The 17,684-nt window shown below is 31.9% G+C and overlaps 1 protein-coding gene across 3 annotated transcripts in view; it reads right to left on the reverse strand.

Moving 5' to 3' along the window:
- Positions 1–15,612, reverse strand: part of LOC134706656 (DNA-directed RNA polymerase I subunit RPA2-like) — a 39,146-nt gene extending 23,534 nt beyond the window's left edge. For 2 of the 3 annotated variants that reach the window (XM_063565781.1, XM_063565782.1), the window contains exons 1-15: positions 15,476–15,612; positions 13,661–13,738; positions 13,145–13,204; positions 12,144–12,218; positions 11,526–11,645; positions 11,174–11,239; positions 10,689–10,763; positions 9,532–9,630; positions 8,923–9,018; positions 8,629–8,705; positions 6,567–6,713; positions 6,184–6,237; positions 5,142–5,259; positions 4,240–4,327; positions 2,432–2,521 (exon numbers count right to left, since the gene is read on the reverse strand). In XM_063565781.1, coding sequence (XP_063421851.1) covers positions 2,432–2,521; positions 4,240–4,327; positions 5,142–5,259; positions 6,184–6,237; positions 6,567–6,713; positions 8,629–8,705; positions 8,923–9,018; positions 9,532–9,630; positions 10,689–10,763; positions 11,174–11,239; positions 11,526–11,645; positions 12,144–12,218; positions 13,145–13,204; positions 13,661–13,738; positions 15,476–15,562 — 1,330 coding nt within the window. In that variant the 5' untranslated portion in view covers positions 15,563–15,612. Of the gene's footprint in view, positions 1–2,414; positions 2,522–4,239; positions 4,328–5,141; positions 5,260–6,183; positions 6,238–6,566; positions 6,714–8,628; positions 8,706–8,922; positions 9,019–9,531; positions 9,631–10,688; positions 10,764–11,173; positions 11,240–11,525; positions 11,646–12,143; positions 12,219–13,144; positions 13,205–13,660; positions 13,739–15,475 lie in introns of all 3 variants that reach the window. The other variant, XM_063565780.1, reaches the window with a different exon arrangement.
- Between the last annotated feature and the right edge of the window lie 2,072 nt (positions 15,613–17,684).

Here is a 17,684-nt window from a genome sequence, read left to right on the forward strand (position 1 = left end):
TTAATATCAGGTTACCAGTTGATAGTAGATATTCTACAGATTAACCTGTCCTTCTGATCATACATACCTGCATTAAACCTAGACCTGACCTTGATATCGGGTTACCAGTTGATAGTAGATATTCTTCAGATTAACCTGTCCTTCTGATCATACATACCTGCATTTAAACCGAGACCTGACCTTGATATCAGGTTACCAGTTGATAGTAGATATTCTACAGATTTACCTGTCCTTCAGATCATACATACCTGCATTAAACCTAGACCTGACCTTGATATCAGATTACCAGTTGTTGACAGTAGATATTCTATAGATTAACCTGTCCTTCAGATCATACATACCTGCATTAAACCTAGACCTGACCTTGATATCAGGTTACCAGTTGATAGTAGATATTCTACAGATTTACCTGTCCTTCAGATCATACATACCTGCATTAAACCTAGACCTGACCTTGATATCAGGTTACCAGTTGATAGTAGATATTCTACAGATTAACCTGTCCTTCTGATCATACACACCTGCATAAAACCTAGACCTGACCTTGATATCAGGTTACCAGTTGATAGTAGATATTCTACAGATTTACCTGTCCTTCAGATCATACATACCTGCATGAAACCTAGACCTGACCTTGATATCAGGTTACCAGTTGATAGTAGATATTCTACAGATTAACCTGTCCTTCTGATCATACACACCTGCATAAAACCTAGACCTGACCTTGATATCAGGTTACCAGTTGATAGTAGGTATTCTACAGATTAACCTGTCCTTCTGATCATACATACCTGCATTAAACCTAGACCTGACCTTGATATCAGGTTACCAGTTGATAGTAGGTATTCTACAGATTTACCTGTCCTTCAGATCATACATACCTGCATTAAACCTAGACCTGACCTTGATATCAGGTTACCAGTTGATAGTAGGTATTCTACAGATTAACCTGTCCTTCAGATCATACATACCTGCATTAAATCTAGACCTGACTTTGATATCAGGTTACCAGTTGATAGTAGATATTCTACAGATTTACCTGTCCTTCAGATCATACATACCTGCATTAAATCTAGACCTGACTTTGATATCAGGTTACCAGTTGATAGTAGATATTCTACAGATTAACCTGTCCTTCTGATCATACATACCTGCATTAAACCAAGACCTGACCTTGATATCAGGTTACCAGTTGACAGTAGATATTCTACAGATTTACCTGTCCTTCAGATCATACATACCTGCATTTAAACCGAGACCTGACCTTGATATCAGGTAACCAGTTGATAGTAGGTTTTCTACAGATTTACCTGTCCTTCAGATCATACATACCTGCATTAAATCTAGACCTGACTTTGATATCAGGTTACCAGTTGAAAGTAGATATTCTACAGATTAACCTGTCCTTCAGATCATACATACCTGCATTAAACCTAGACCTGACCTTGATATCAGGTTACCAGTTGATAGTAGATATTCTTCAGATTAACCTGTCCTTCAGATCATACATACCTGCATTAAACCTAGACCTGACCTTGATATCAGGTTACCAGTTGATAGTAGATATTCTACAGATTAACCTGTCCTTCTGATCATACATACCTGCATTAAACCAAGACCTGACCTTGATATCAGGTTACCAGTTGACAGTAGATATTCTACAGATTTACCTGTCCTTCAGATCATACATACCTGCATTTAAACCGAGACCTGACCTTGATATCATGTTACCAGTTGATAGTAGGTTTTCTACAGATTTACCTGTCCTTCAGATCATACATACCTGCATTAAATCTAGACCTGACTTTGATATCAGGTTACCAGTTGATAGTAGATATTCTACAGATTAACCTGTCCTTCTGATCATACACACCTGCATTAAACCTAGACCTGACTTTGATATCAGGTTACCAGTTGATAGTATATATTCTACAGATTAACCTGTCCTTCTGATCATACACACCTGCATTAAACCAAGACCTGACCTTGATATCAGGTTACCAGTTGATAGTAGATATTCTACAGATTTACCTGTCCTTCAGATCATACATACCTGCATTAAACCAAGACCTGACCTTGATATCAGGTTACCAGTTGACAGTAGATATTCTACAGATTTACCTGTCCTTCAGATCATACATACCTGCATTTAAACCGAGACCTGACCTTGATATCAGGTTACCAGTTGATAGTAGATATTCTACATATTTACCTGTCCTTCAGATCATACATACCTGCATTAAACCTAGACCTGACCTTGATATCAGGTTACCAGTTGACAGTAGATATTCTACAGATTTACCTGTCCTTCAGATCATACATACCTGCATCAAACCGAGACCTGACCTTGATATCAGGTTACCAGTTGATAGTAGGTATTCTACAGATTTACCTGTCCTTCAGATCATACATACCTGCATTAAACCTAGACCTGACCTTGATATCAGGTTACCAGTTGACAGTAGGTATTCTACAGATTTACCAACATCTGCTGTGTGTCTAAATGCATCTTCCAGTGTTTCTACAAATGTAAATAAACATATATTTTCATATCTTTTAAAATTTAATTTCTCCAAAACTATATATAACAGTTGTATACATCTTTATGTCTGGAGTGACTGTTGAATCTCTAATCTTTAATGTAGATATTACCCTACTAGGTACATGTAAATGATAAATAAATAACCAAATAATACTTCTTGAAATCACTTCCATATCTGCCAATTTTTCAAAATGCCCACAGGGGTTTTGTGTGTAAGACGATTTTTTTTAGTCATACAAAACCTTCAAATGTATTCATATTATGTTATTTTTTTGCTCTTTCATACTTTTAGCCATGGTAGAATTGATTGTTTTGTTAAAAATTGTGGACAAAATTATTCTTCCAAAATTTCAAGTTGGGAGCTTTCATTGGGGAAATCCTTCGTAAAAAGTGACAGTAAGCAGGTATGCACCAGGGCTTCCAAAACGGTCATATATTCCGGTCATTTATATAATGTCCGGTAAAAGACCGGCTGGGCAAAGCATGAAACGGTCATATACTTTTTAGTTTTCAAGGCTTTTTTGGTCATTTTTACATAATTCACGATCTTTTTGACCATCACCTTTTGCCTTTAACATCAACACATTTCCGGTCATAAATGTGATATGATGATTAATTACTATCAAAACAACACCTACTTCAATACTTTCTAATTTTAATCGAGGCTAATTAGTAGTTGGACAGCTGAAATATACCTGTTCAGGTGACAGGTGAACTATGTTCAGTACCGGACATTGTTTAAATTGATCGGTATTATTTTCTAACATTTCAGCGGTTTGTATCTAATTGATTTAGTCCAAAAGATTAAAATTATTAGAAATTAGTTTATTAACATGATTTGATGAAAAATTTAATAAGGTTTTAAATAAAAAATCGTCAGAACTACGTCGTATGAACTAGAACACGTGTGCGCATGTGCACAGGTGGAAAATTTAATAATGCATCCTACATTTCTTTAAAAATGCCAAAATTATCATTGATACCTGTATCAAACTTTCAATTCAAGTATTTTGTCGAAGAAATAACGTGGAAAGAGCTTCTTCTCTCAGTCGTGCTTTGTAAACGTACACAGATTTTACGTATCCATTTTTGGCCCATTTTTGATTATTGTCAAGTCAACATCCGGTTGAAAACGAAAGTAAAATTTTTGACGATGTCATTTTGCACAAATAAAAAGTCTGAGGCAGATAGGAGCATGTTGATGTGCACACTTTGAATGATGCACTGTCAATTTAACAGTAACATCCGAACATCAAATTCATATCATATCAAAGTAAAGTAAATTTTTTAATGTAATGTCAATCATTGAAATGGCCATCTGATTACCATAATTGCCTTTTGTGTCTTAAGGGATTAAAATCGGGATCAAATATGAAATGTCCGGCTGACTCAAATTTTTTTGGAAGCCCTGGTATGCACTTCATAAATTTAGTGCATTGAAATGCTTTCCTGGATTCAAATTCATCAATGAACATAAGCAAATGAAATTTCTTATGTATTTACATTTTCAAAAATCATTTCTAAGAGCAAACCATGAAATGCTCCAAAAGTACTTAATTGGCAACTTTCTTCATCTTTTTTGATATGAACAATGAGTACTGCCAATGTTAACTGTATTTACTAACTGTTGACTCACTTCATCAACTCTACTCTTTATAATTTAATAGCCTACTGATAACAGTAATATATGTACTTACTGCTAGTTAATTTGTAGGTTCCTTCTTTAGTTTTAGCATTCCTTAGTATAGTTGCTTTCAATGAAATTAACCATGCCTCTATCTTCTCCTGTTAATAGTTTCAAACATGTAGACATGTTAACCATTTACACATATAGTACATTTTTGTTTTAGATATATATGCAAAACAACAAAAATCTAGGTTTGACTGTTGATTTTATAATCACTATTTTCACTGACTTACTTCCCTTATTTGAAGTTAAAATGAAAACAGACACCAGAAGTCCAACACATCTTAAACATCAACAAGTAACTGAAACATGCATTACTTCAGTACTATTTCAGTACTATTTCAGTATTGTCAATACTTTGGTTGAGACCAATGAGCAATATTGAATAACCATTAAGCAATTGAAGTTGAACAACAATCAAAATATTTACTTTTGTTAGATACAGTTGTCTTGTCTTCTGACAACATTATGTCATATTAGCATTTATACTGAGGATTTATTTTCGTGAGAACCAATTTTCATGGATATTTACTTTATTGTTTCGGCAAAGACAGCATGCGTTGCTTTAGAAAATCTGTAATTCATTGAACATCCAAATTTGTGGTTTGCCTGTGTAAATGCTCTTTTGTTCCGACGTTGGAAAGTTCCTAGCTGGAAAGAATTAACTAGCCGAAAAGTTCCGGTGGAACTTATTAACTAGTTACTTTGTTCTTCCTCTGGTTTAAAAGTTCCACCGGAACAAAGTGACTAGTTGAAAAGTTCCAACAGTTGGAATTCAAGGAATATTAATGAATCCACAGTATATGCAGATTTTTAAAATGTAAAATGAGGAAGTTTCTTGAGAAAAAACATAATTTCTTAATAGACAGTTGTCATCTTATAAAAACATTATAACAATCTACCATGGCCTACCTTAAGAACAGCAAGGTAAAGATGGCCACCTAGTAACAATTCCTGATTGGCTGGGCTATCAGCACTTTCTGCTGCACATTCTCCTTTAGAAAAGGCAAATAATTTCCTTATCATGAAACTGAAATACAACAAGATAGTTTAGATATATTTATTCCACAACTGCAACAAGTGTGTTTCTCCACTTGAGACAGTTAAATTATAATATTTAAAGCGTTAGGCTTGCCGAGTTTTCTAAATAATTAAAATTTAACTGTCGAAAGTGGAGAAATATTGTAATACACAAGTAATAGTGGTGGAATATGTTTCTCTAATGATTTTTATCCTTCTCTTTCAAAGATTTCAAGAAAGTTGTGTACTTTTTATGTGATTTCATCAGACATGGTAGCCTTTTTTTATGACGTCATATTAGGAAAATTCAGAAGAAACCAAGAAAATTTAACGTCACAATTAAATTTCTACCAATCAATTGCAGACAACATATTTTTCACCAGAGAGGAGAAACATTTTTCTCACACCGATCAAGAAATGTGAAAAGAGCACAAATATTAGAGAAAGCTTAATTTGTAAGATATGATATTGAACTCAAGTTTATGTGGTAAATAATGAATAGTCTTTGAATGGAAGGATATGGTCACATGTACAAATATTATCAATCAATGGATGTCTATCAGACAACATCAACAGTAAATGTATGGTTGATGTAAGGTAAAATTTGACTTGCTACTATAAGATAACGTATATTTTGTTACTTTTAAGACAAACAACAAAGAATGCCATCTGTTATCAGTAATTACAGTATAATTTATAATAATACATTTCAACTATCATTTTCAGTATAATAGTAATATATTTTCTTATACAATCTGCATTTGTTAAAGTTACATGTAGTATATTATTTTCTGTGACGGACATATGAAAAAAGAGAAATTTTCCAGGAAAAATTTAATAATTCAAAAATTCCAAACTAAGCAATAGCTTCTGCCATCATGTTTTCTACCACAAAATGTATATTCTGTATCTTAACATACATAGCAATACTTACATTAATAGATTGAATTTATCTGTATTGTTTTCTAGATGTATACATATACACTCCCTAAAAAAGAAAAGGAGAAAGAACTTTAAACAATCAATATTCACATACAAAATATAAACTACATCTGCTGAAAAGTAAAATGTGTATGACTTCATAAGTCTATGGTCAGGATAAAGAAATGGAAACATTGAATCAGGGAAAATCCTGGATAATCACCACATTAAAAATGGGTTTTGAAAAGTCTCTTCAAATAGCTTAACAAGGCCTTTTTCAAAGTAGCTCTAGCAGCATGATGATTTTGAAACCAATATATGTGCAGGTAGTGGTTATACTCCATTGCAGCATTGATCAATATAATACAAGAAGAATCTGACATGTATATAATTTACCTGATTAAAAATTGTCCAACTTCTTCGTCACTATACCATTCAGGTAGAGGTAATTTGATTCTGAACTTTGACCCTATATATTGTAGAACTTTTGTCTGAGTGGTAAGATCTTCTGTTAACGCTTGTCTCAACATAAATACTATACATCTATGGAAATATACAAGTACATACAGAGGATATAAATATGCAATATATATAAAATTACTGTAAATTATTTTTTATGATTTTGAGAAAAATCCTATTTCAAAATGCGAGTTTAAATTACTGCATTTACAACTGTGTCGCATTTTACGGAATAATAAAAACCTCGCAATAATATCTGAATTTATAGTACTGCATGATACAGTCTTCATAAATGATGTTTTTATTAGTTGTTATTGGCTTTGAACTAGCAGTCAGTGACTGTTTTTATTCTCAGATCTGTACCAAGTGTGGATGTATGCATACCATGCAATGCCAGGTCTGAGTTTTTGTTTGATGGTTTCATACATGTGATTCCTCCGGCGGGAGTCAAAATCTCCCGCTTTTAAGATCCTCTTCCGTCCCTCCCGTTAAAATTTGAAATCTTCCGCTTTTTTAAAATGTCAACCTCGAAAAATTTTCAGTAGAAATTTTTGTTTACAAAATTGATACTGTCAGGGAAAAAGTCTGAGAAACTCGAAATTCATATCGGAAAAGTCCGAGAAAAACGGAAGTTTCCTTTAACTGTTTTGATGTCAAAAGGTAAATAGCCTCGAGTTATCTATGAAGGTGTTAAGGATTAGACTGTATATACAGCAATAAAAGAGTATTGGCAATTACCTGGTGATCAACTAGCAAGTTTAAGACACATGCCTGGATGATTAAAAGTGAAATTCTGACAATGGATTAATTAAAGTTGTATAAACAACGACTTTTTTTGTGATGATGTTAAAAACATTGAAGAGTTTTATATTACTTAACCTCAAGACATATATCTTAATGATCTCAAATATGATATGTATGCCTACTACACTTGTTGCAAAGCTGACTATGGTGACTCTAATGACTTGACCAAACATATGGAGACAGCAAACCCACCAGAAAGCTCACAACTCTATCAATTCAACACCACAGTTCAGTTAGTGGTACTAAAATTGACAATGAAGCTTAAGCAGAGATACTTTTTACCAATTATATATGATGGCTGATCACTTTTTCTTGAACTTTATATATAATAAATAAATATTTAAAAACCCCTAATCTACTATTTCTATGAAGTAAAAATGGCTGTGGAGTCATAGAATCATTAACAAAAAAGGAAAATATGCAGTTTAAACACCAAAAAACCATTGCGTACGTCGATAAAAATGTCGATAAAAATCTCCAGTTATGAGGCCCAAACTCCAGCTGAAAATTTCCAAATCTCCAGTTGTGACTTGACAACCCTGTCACATGTCTGTGGTTTTCTGCTTTATATTGATCTGACTTGTTTGTTCATATTTTGTACTGTTACACCACTGTACCAGGTTAGGGGGTGGTTATTGCAAGCAAACTAGTTTAACCTTGCCACATTCTGTCTGTGCCTGTCCCAACATAGGAGCCTGTAAATCAGTGGTTGTGGTTTGTTGCTGTATATCATATTTGTTTTTTGATAACTGTTTTATGCATAAATTAGGTCATTAGTTTTATCTTTTGAATTGTCTGATATTTCTTTTTTTCAGTGTCTTTTAAATCTGACTATGCAGTGAAGGTTTTGCTCTTTGGTGAAGGCAATAAGGTGACCTAGTTATTAGTTGTTAACTTCTATGTCATGACCTAGTTATTAGTTGTTAACTTCTATGTCATTTGGTCCCTGGTTGAAAGTTGTCTCATTGGCAATCATACCACATCTTTTTATTTTTTTCATAAAGCTCTACAACTATTTCAAGATCATTATGCCATTAATCTGTCAGCTGATTTTCAACTTCAGTAAGTTGACATTCAGTCAAAATACAAAATTTAAACAAATTGTAAAATAAATCTTTGCTTATCATATAAAAAATTGATAAATGTTTTAAGTTTGACTCAACAAAAGAAATTTATTTGCCAGTTAAACACTTACCCTTTATAAAATGAATCATCTTCTTTACCGTTAACTAACTGATCATAAATATACTTGTCTGTAACATTCATTAATCCCTACAAAATATGTGGTCAGTAACATTAATACAAATTTAAAACATTATTATCACATAATTGGTGAGATAAGATAACTTAGATATTACTAAAAACTGTTAAATATCCATTTCATATTTGTCATCAGTATTTTTGTCCATAAGTCAAAAGGAATTCTTTATATTTTCTGTTATTTGTGTCTGTTTTTCTTTAAAATAAATGATGATATACTACACTATACCTTTAGTATAAACATGACTGGAACATAGAACAGTTCTTTCAGATATCCAAAGCCTATAGTAGCTGACCCATTAGATAGGTAGTGAAGAACATTATTCTGAAAGTAGATGATGTTAGTAATGTACATTTAATACAGTTTTTTGTATACTTTATCTATATTTCACTGATACTATTTGTCCAGTTCTATTCCTTGTTGTATTTCCTAACACTGGAAAACATGAAATTTTGAAAAGACTATCACAATCATACATCAGAAAGTCGGCTGCCATTTCAAGTTTAACTCCTTTGTATAATATCCTATACTATAAAGTTAGAAATGTGATAACTAACTTGTTCTTTTAAAACAGTTTATGATCATGTGGTCCGTGTTTTTATGTTTTTGTAAGTGCTAACTGAATTTTAATTTTCAAATAGACTTTGAGAATTTAATATTTTTGCTTTTATGCACAGAAATTGAGATAAATAGATTAAGATATTCCTAGATTTATATAATTTCAAATATGTTGGCTAACAAGGTAATTGTCCTCATTATAAGTTATCTACATTAATATTCATAGAGAAGCACCCTAGACTACTCCAGTACACACTGAAGGGGAAGCTCCTGACTTACCATGCCTGTCTGATCTTGTCTGACACATTTTATCTGGACTCCATACTCTGTGTATTGTTTACCTCTAGATCTCCATGATGGTCGTATCATACACATAGCCTACAATAGAAAATAGTCAAGATGAATGACCTAATATCTTTTAAAGTAATTAATTATTGAAAACAATTTACCTAATGAAAAATAAAATCATCTATCAAGGGCAACTACTCTTCTCAGGGGTCAATTGACAATTTCAACCATGTTGATGTATTTGTAAATTTTGTTTTGTTGAACCCTTTTTGCTATATATTGTTGATATGGTCTGTCTTTGTTTCTGCAAAAACTTTTAATTTTTTTTTAATAAAACTGGTCATTCATTTAGGAGCTAATATCACAATACCCAAATTCCACCTACATAAATTGAGCAAAAAGAGCAGTGGAAATCTTACAAGTTTCCTACAGACAAAACAATTTGTATTTTTATGATTTGATTCTATTCACGTCTTTCAACATAGGTAACAAACTTTAAATATACATGTACACAAAACAGTCACAGTATTTATCAACAGATGAAGTGTTAACTGAAAAAGCAAAATGAACGGAAACGTCGCCATGCAACGTCATCGAAACGTCATCTTTTTAAAATGAGCAAATACAATATGTTACAAGTATCCATTTCTTAAGAAAATAAAGAGAACGCATAGACTAATATCCAATTGTTCAAAATATTTAAAGAAATTAAACAAAGGCTCTGTTATAAGACTTTTGACATGCAAATTTAGGCATGGATGCAATTTGGGTACTCCTCATTACAGAATCATTGCTGGTTTGGAAGTCAGTTCAGACCAATTTTTCTATGATTCCATATGGATTCAAAATTTATTTGGTGAAACCATATAGTAAATAATGAGACATCTACAAATTAAACACATAATGAAAACTTTTGTCTGAAGCATAAAAAAAACGAAGGTTAAAAAACTGTCAAAATAGGTGCAATTTGGGTTCCCTCAGATTAGTTGACTAACTTGCGGATCTTATGTTTGCTGAACAATTTTGCCATTACTTTTTTATATCATAAAAAAATCAATCAATATATGAAGTTATAATGGCTTTATCCATCAGCTTTTTAAGTCATAAGACCTTATAAATGAAATGTATACAATAGCAAAATGCCTTACATAATTTCTTCTAGGCATAATGAGCATTCTAATAACCTTCTCCAATCCATTTACTATGAAATAACCTCCCATCTCCTGTAACATATACATAAATATTAACATACAAAATAAAAAATATGATGTTTTAATCTATGATTCAAATAATAATGCTAAAAGGATATGGAAAATTCATGGGGAAAATAATACTTTCTCCTTCCAATTTTCATAGCCCAAATGTTTTATTGGTGTTTAATCTAATGCACAAGAAACATATAGTGACTCCCTAATATGACCATAAATATTGTGTTCCCTACAAAGATATGTGCTGCTTAATATTTTCATTTTTATTCCTTAGAAAATTTACTATCTTAACTAAATTCATTAAACCTTTGATTTGACATAATTCAATATCTATAGTCCATTAGCATGAAATGGCTTGATTTTGGATCATTCAACTTGAACATACAAATAGCCTAGCTACATTTTAGGATTGAAATTTATAGTACCTCAGCCTCCTCTCCACGTTTAACTAGCTCTTTTGGTGATAATCCCTGTAAGTTACATCTTTTTGACTGAAAAAAATGAAAAAAGTTCATTAAATTTAAATTGGACTTTCTATTTTTTATTTATGTAAACAACAATCATATATCAGGACTGAAACATGTGGAAACTGTGATATAATTGAAGTGCTTGTAAGCACAAGAGAGTAAAGATATCGTTAATTTATCATAGGTAAGTAAAACTGATTATCACATATTTGTTACGAATACGTCAGGTTTTACATATGTAATAACCTCAAAATTGCCTGGAGCAAAAAAGAGGTTGTGATCAATAAAGAAATACAGGATATTAACCAACCTTAACCATTATAGGAATTTCCCCAATAGTTCTTTCAACAGTATCCTGTGGTTTGTTGTTTATTTTCCACACAAATGTTATCTGGAAATTCCCCTTGTAGGTCACAAACCTCTGTCGACACTGGAAAGGCAAAAGAAAAAGATTTAATTGAGTTTGTGTCAATATTTAAATGCATATTTTCGAAATTGAAGATCTAAGAAAGATGTGATATGTGTTGGTTCTGATTACAATATCTAAATATTTCTTTATGCTTTTTGAGTAACAAATTAGATCTGGTATCCTTTTTCGAATTACCATTGTTGGTGTCTGCTTGTTTTACTCTCATTTTAATGCTTTGAAATTAGCAGGTGCCCACTTGCCAATGGCCTCTAAAATTTGGTGTGGGCTACTCAAAATTCTGCTTTTCTTGAAATTGAATTGAAACATATATATTGGCTACAAAATTTAAGCTGTGGGCTACCATGCCAAAATTTTAACAAAAATCCCTGTGCAGTGCATGTTACTTGAATCCTAAAAATTGTTTTCTATCAAAGACAGCTTTTATCATTTGTTTTATCTATTTGCCATATTAATATTTTCACTACATCTTAATATGATGATAACTAAACTATGCCTTACTTCTGCAGGATAAACTTTCAAGTTGACTGCTGTCTTGTTACTTTGAGAAACCACTGGTTTGTATACATTAGCATCCTACAATACATAAAAAATTCAATTATTTTAAAAGTAATATCAATAAACTGAATACTAAAAAGTCTCTGCTAACTGAAAACGAATGTACAGAATTTTGTCTCCAAACTCATTTATGCATAATTAATTAAATAAAGGTTCAATTAAATTGTCGAGACTTACCATATTATACAAATTTTAGCTTAAGTTTTTTAAAAGTGGTCTGTGAGATTCAATCAAACACACAAATATATCAGGACAACTGATCAATCAGCTTTAACGGCTTTCAACAAAAGGTTAAGGTCAATGATCACAAAGTTTTAATCTTTAGAAACAAAACCAGACAAAACTGTACACTTTCCGTAATCATGAAACAATATATTTATTTGAAAAATATATGTCCCAGATGTATGTAATACCTATGAATTGTAAAATTAACAAACTACCTATAGACATGAATTCACTGAATAAATTCCCTGGTTATCCAGTGACTAATTCACAGGGATTCTCGGCCAACTGCTGTAAGTTGAGTAATTTGTCAAAACAGCAAAGAAAAGTGCAATAAAGATATTATTTTAGAAAAAAAAAAAGTCTCTGGTGTGTTATTTGATTCTTTAGAACCTTTCTTTTTGTGAATGCTAATCATATTGACCCATTTTTTGTTCTCCTTTGAAATCTGTAGGGGACAATATCATGATGTCATTCAAGGCATTTTGCATGAAATTTGTCATTTAAACACTCCAACCATTTAAAAACAGTTTAATTGAAAAAGGAATGTTGTAATCGTTTTAAATAATAGCAAAGTCAGTAATGAAAAACCTACTTTCTTCATTGGTTAAAATGAGCCAGAAAGGCACATCCTAAATAATGAAAAGGAGATTTCTATCATCAACCATAAATAAAGTCAAAGTTATACAATATCTAAATGGCTTCTGTGATTATGTGCATACCAGTACTGTAAATGATATTCTGTCTCCATTTGGCAAAGCAAACTCCACAGGGTATATCAACTGAAACATAAAAATACATAAACTCAAATAATATATATTGTGTAAACATGCCCTGTTGTTCTTTCATGCTCTACATTGTTTGATCATTCTAACCTAGGAAGCATACTATTTGTCAATATCTATACACAGTTCATAAACCTCTTCCCAAAATGTTCATGTCTTGAAATTCACTCACTGAGTCAATGTACATGTATATCCTGATTAAAAAAGATTAACACTGAACAGCTTTTTAGGAAATCAGACAGCAGTCTTTTGGAAGCTAAGAAACACAACCATGCTTTCTTATCATAACAGATGCAGTCATTACCCCATATATAAAAAAAAAAAATAGACAATTCTTCAACAATTGACTGTAAACATTTATATCCTAATCTTTCTCACCTTGGCATCTTTAATAATTTTTTTCCAATTACTACTTTATTTCATCTTGTATCAAGTATAATACAGAAATATTACCTGCACAGCCTTTCCTAATCCCTCCTCTAACATGTAATTAAATGAATCAACATGGGGTCTAGTTAGCTCTTGAAGAGGCTGAAAAAAAACAATAATTAATTTTCAAGAATACATTGGTACATGTACATGCAATGGTATTTGCAGCAAGTTCTGTCTAACAGGTTGTGTTAATAGTATTGTGTTAACAATTTTTAATGATAAGGCCATTGCACATAAACTATTGGTATAAAAATCTGGAAGCACCTAAGAATAATAAAAAAGTCTGATCATAACTTGATTGAATTATCAAGCATGTCAATTTCAAAATCATTCTTATTCTTGAAGAAGACTTTTTTCTAGAACAGGTGTGTTGCTTTGTAAAGTAATGAAAAGTTTTAAGGCCTGGCATCCACTCAATTCATGAAAGTAAAATGCATTTTGGGTTTCAGAAAGATCAAATCTTTTTTTATAATTTGATGGGCATTCATTTTTCTTCTGTTGTTAACAATTCACCCATTTTTAAAGATTTTATCTTTCTGAAACACAAAACACATTTAACTTTTATATATATATATTTGGTGGATCCAAGGCCCTAATTTTTTTAAATACACAGTTTAGTCTTAACTTTGAGTAGTTTTTGAAGTGGAACTAAATACAGCCATTTAAATAAGTACTGGTGGAAATGTGGGCTATAAATTACATGTAGACTCTTATGCTGATTTTTTCCCCAAATCTGATCCTATGGAAAATATGTAGGTGTTAATTCAATATTTGTTATCCATTTGTTATGATGAACCTTAAATTGACATAACTGATACATATGAAACAGTTGTTCCTATGACTAGTGTCATAATGAGGATACCTTAATGACCAATGACAGTAAAAATTCTTGCCAAATGACTTAAATGTAATATTTGGTGCATGGCGAAAAAATGTACACTTTCTTATAGACGATAAAAAAATCTCCCTTTCCCAAAATATTCAAACAATTCAAATACACCTTCTGAGGTGTGTTGGACTTTAGTGACTCAGCACAAGGTTTTGGGGAATTTAAAGCTGCTAGCACATCACAGAAAAATTAATGAGTAATCTTTGTTTAAAATTCATTTACAAAAACCTCTGTATTAACGATTAAAGTCTGTGGATTTTCTACAAAATTCTTGATTTTATTTTCACCAAAATTTTTTTTCTATTAAATGCAATGAAACTGTAAATAAGTATGCTTTGCACAAAGTTTCCCCTTGGTATACATTCAAAATGGCCCATCTCTATTACTCATTATCTATGCTGTTTTGATACTATTTTGCAGTTTGAAAAGTTCTAGTCCAAATAATTATGACGTCTGGCAAGGCTATTTTAATTTTTTTCTGGGACGCCTTCGTAGGAAGGCGTCCCAGAAAAAAACTAAAAATAGCCTTGCCAAACGTCATAATTATTTGGACTAGAAAAGTTCATACTTCACAGGCCACAGAAGGGGTCATAAACCTTAATACTAATAGCTTACATGTATGTTAGTATTTTAATATGTGAACTGAATCAAAATAAAACTTTTGTATTCTTATTTGTATAAAATATTTAATGTAATTTGATATATGCTTATCCCTCCTGATAGAAAAATATGCGATAGATTAATATAATACATGTCATTTTCCTTATAGGTCCTGGTATCAGCCCTGACAACTGTCAAGCACTCTGGATTGATATGGGAGTCTGTGGCTGATACCAGGGCCAATATGGAAAATGCCATGTTATAATCTATAATTACTTCACTCAATTACGACAGTAGGACATAAAAGGGGGAGGTTCTACAGATCGGATTTTTTTTATAAGGTTTACCATATGTTGCTTATCGTTAGGTTTGCCATAATCTTTATGTGTTAAATTTGAGAACTTTGGTTGTATTCTATCCCCAGTTTCTGTCATTTTTAAAATAAGCTCTTTGGTTTTCTTCCCACGTGCATTTGTTGTTGTTGTCCGCGTAAATTTAAAGTTAGAATGTATTGAACATATTTGTATGTTATTAAACGTTTTGATGACTAAATTCAAAAATAGTAGTAACACAACAAGGTAGGACGTATTTAGTAATTCCGTATTTTAAACAGTAATTTATGAACACGCATAATTGACGCATTCGTCTTTACGCTACTCACTGCACTATTGTGTTATTTTTGTGACGGATCGGAGAGAACCATACGTACTTGGGGACAGCACTTATTTTATTAACCCTCCCCCTTTTCCTCAAAATCCGTCACTTTTTTGTTTTCTATTAATTTCCATGTCATCGATTATAGAGCGTGAATACCAAATTATATATAAAATATCGCATATTCTTCATAAATATATATCAATTATAAAATTGAAGCCAATACGAATTTTATCATACTAATCAAAAACCCATAAAAAACATACCTAAAAATATATGATATATTCCTGCCAAAATATACTAATTTTTTTCCAAACTGAAGGGCGTACCTAGTATTGAAATGCTTGATGTCACCGTAAGTTTTAAATATAAGAATTGAATAGACGATATACATAACCCAAAATTTGGTGGCTATATTGAACGCATCTATCCTATCGAACTAGAGATAAAGGATACAACAGATACAGTTAAGTTTACCTCATATCTTTACTTTATTTAGAGATGATTTAAGCTTCCAAATTGTCAAATTATATATCTCCCAATTGATACGATGTTCCCGGGCTTTTATTTCCTATCATTACCTCCTTGATAGAGAGTTTCTTTTTACAAGGAAGCTATTAAGCCAAGAGTTTCAAATGATGAAGTTGAAATCACCCCTTCATGCATTTTACGGACGCCATCACGAGTTGGTTGACCGTTATGGAATATCCGTTTCACAGATGATATCGAATATGTTTATAATGTCTACAACCCCGTTCCCTTTTCACGATTGTGATCTACCGAATTAGACTATTTACCGGGTTGTAATAACATGAGCCACACGTGTTGATTAGTCTTTCGTTTTCTATGTTGCGACTTGTGTTGTTTATCTTTTTTTTTTAAACATGACGTCAGTTTATTTTGTAATAAATAAATTTGGTATTTTACTGTCTTCTGATTGGTTAAAATTATTAGTTTTATTTTCAATGTTGTCAATTTTGATGGCGACACGCCCACTCTGACGTTTAGTATGCATACGCCAACATGACTGTGTGTACGCTTGTTATTGTTAATATAAATAATATAAAAAGTTCTTTGAGCCTTATTTTTGATAGAAATTTAATTATAATGAATGGCAAGGATTTATTTTGATTTTATTGAACCATAAACTGACTAATTTTTGACTCTTCACATTTTACATAATCAGCTTCGCGGATTATTCAATGTGAAGAGTCAAAAATTAGTTTTATGGTTCAATAAAATCAAAATAAATAATAGCCATTCATTAAATAAATAATTTTTATGACACTTAAAAGATCACAATTTTATTAAAAACGAATTGTGCATTATTTATAGTGGTTCTAGAATACATCGTGAGCAAACTTAATTGCCTTATAAATGCAAAAGAAAGGCAACAGTAGTCTACCACTGTTCAAAAATTCATAAATCGATAGAGAAAAAATAAATCTGGGTTACAAACTAAAACTGAGGGAAACGTATCAAATATAAGAGAACTACGACACAACAGAGACACAACACCGAAATGTAACACACACAGAAACGAACTATAATGTAACAATGGCTATTTTTCTGAATTGGTACAGGGCATTTTATGAACAAATGGTTCAACCTGGTTTTGTGGCATGCAAAACCTCCAACTTTAATGGCAGTGTTAATTATAACATTAAAATGACAACATTACACGACAAGGTTACAATAAATAAACAGATAAATGGGAGAAAATCTAGGACAAAACGAGTAATAGCCATCAAAAGTTAACAGGTTGTAAATCCTTGTAAAGCTTCTACTACAACTAGGGATATTCCTAAAATATTACAAAAAAGGGACGAAGGACGAAAGATACCAGAGGGACAGTCAAACTCATCAATCGAAAATAAACTGACAACGCCTGGCTAAAAATGA

Source organism: Mytilus trossulus, chromosome 2 (assembly GCF_036588685.1).
Source record: "Mytilus trossulus isolate FHL-02 chromosome 2, PNRI_Mtr1.1.1.hap1, whole genome shotgun sequence".
In the NCBI taxonomy this organism is placed as follows: domain Eukaryota; kingdom Metazoa; phylum Mollusca; class Bivalvia; order Mytilida; family Mytilidae; genus Mytilus; species Mytilus trossulus.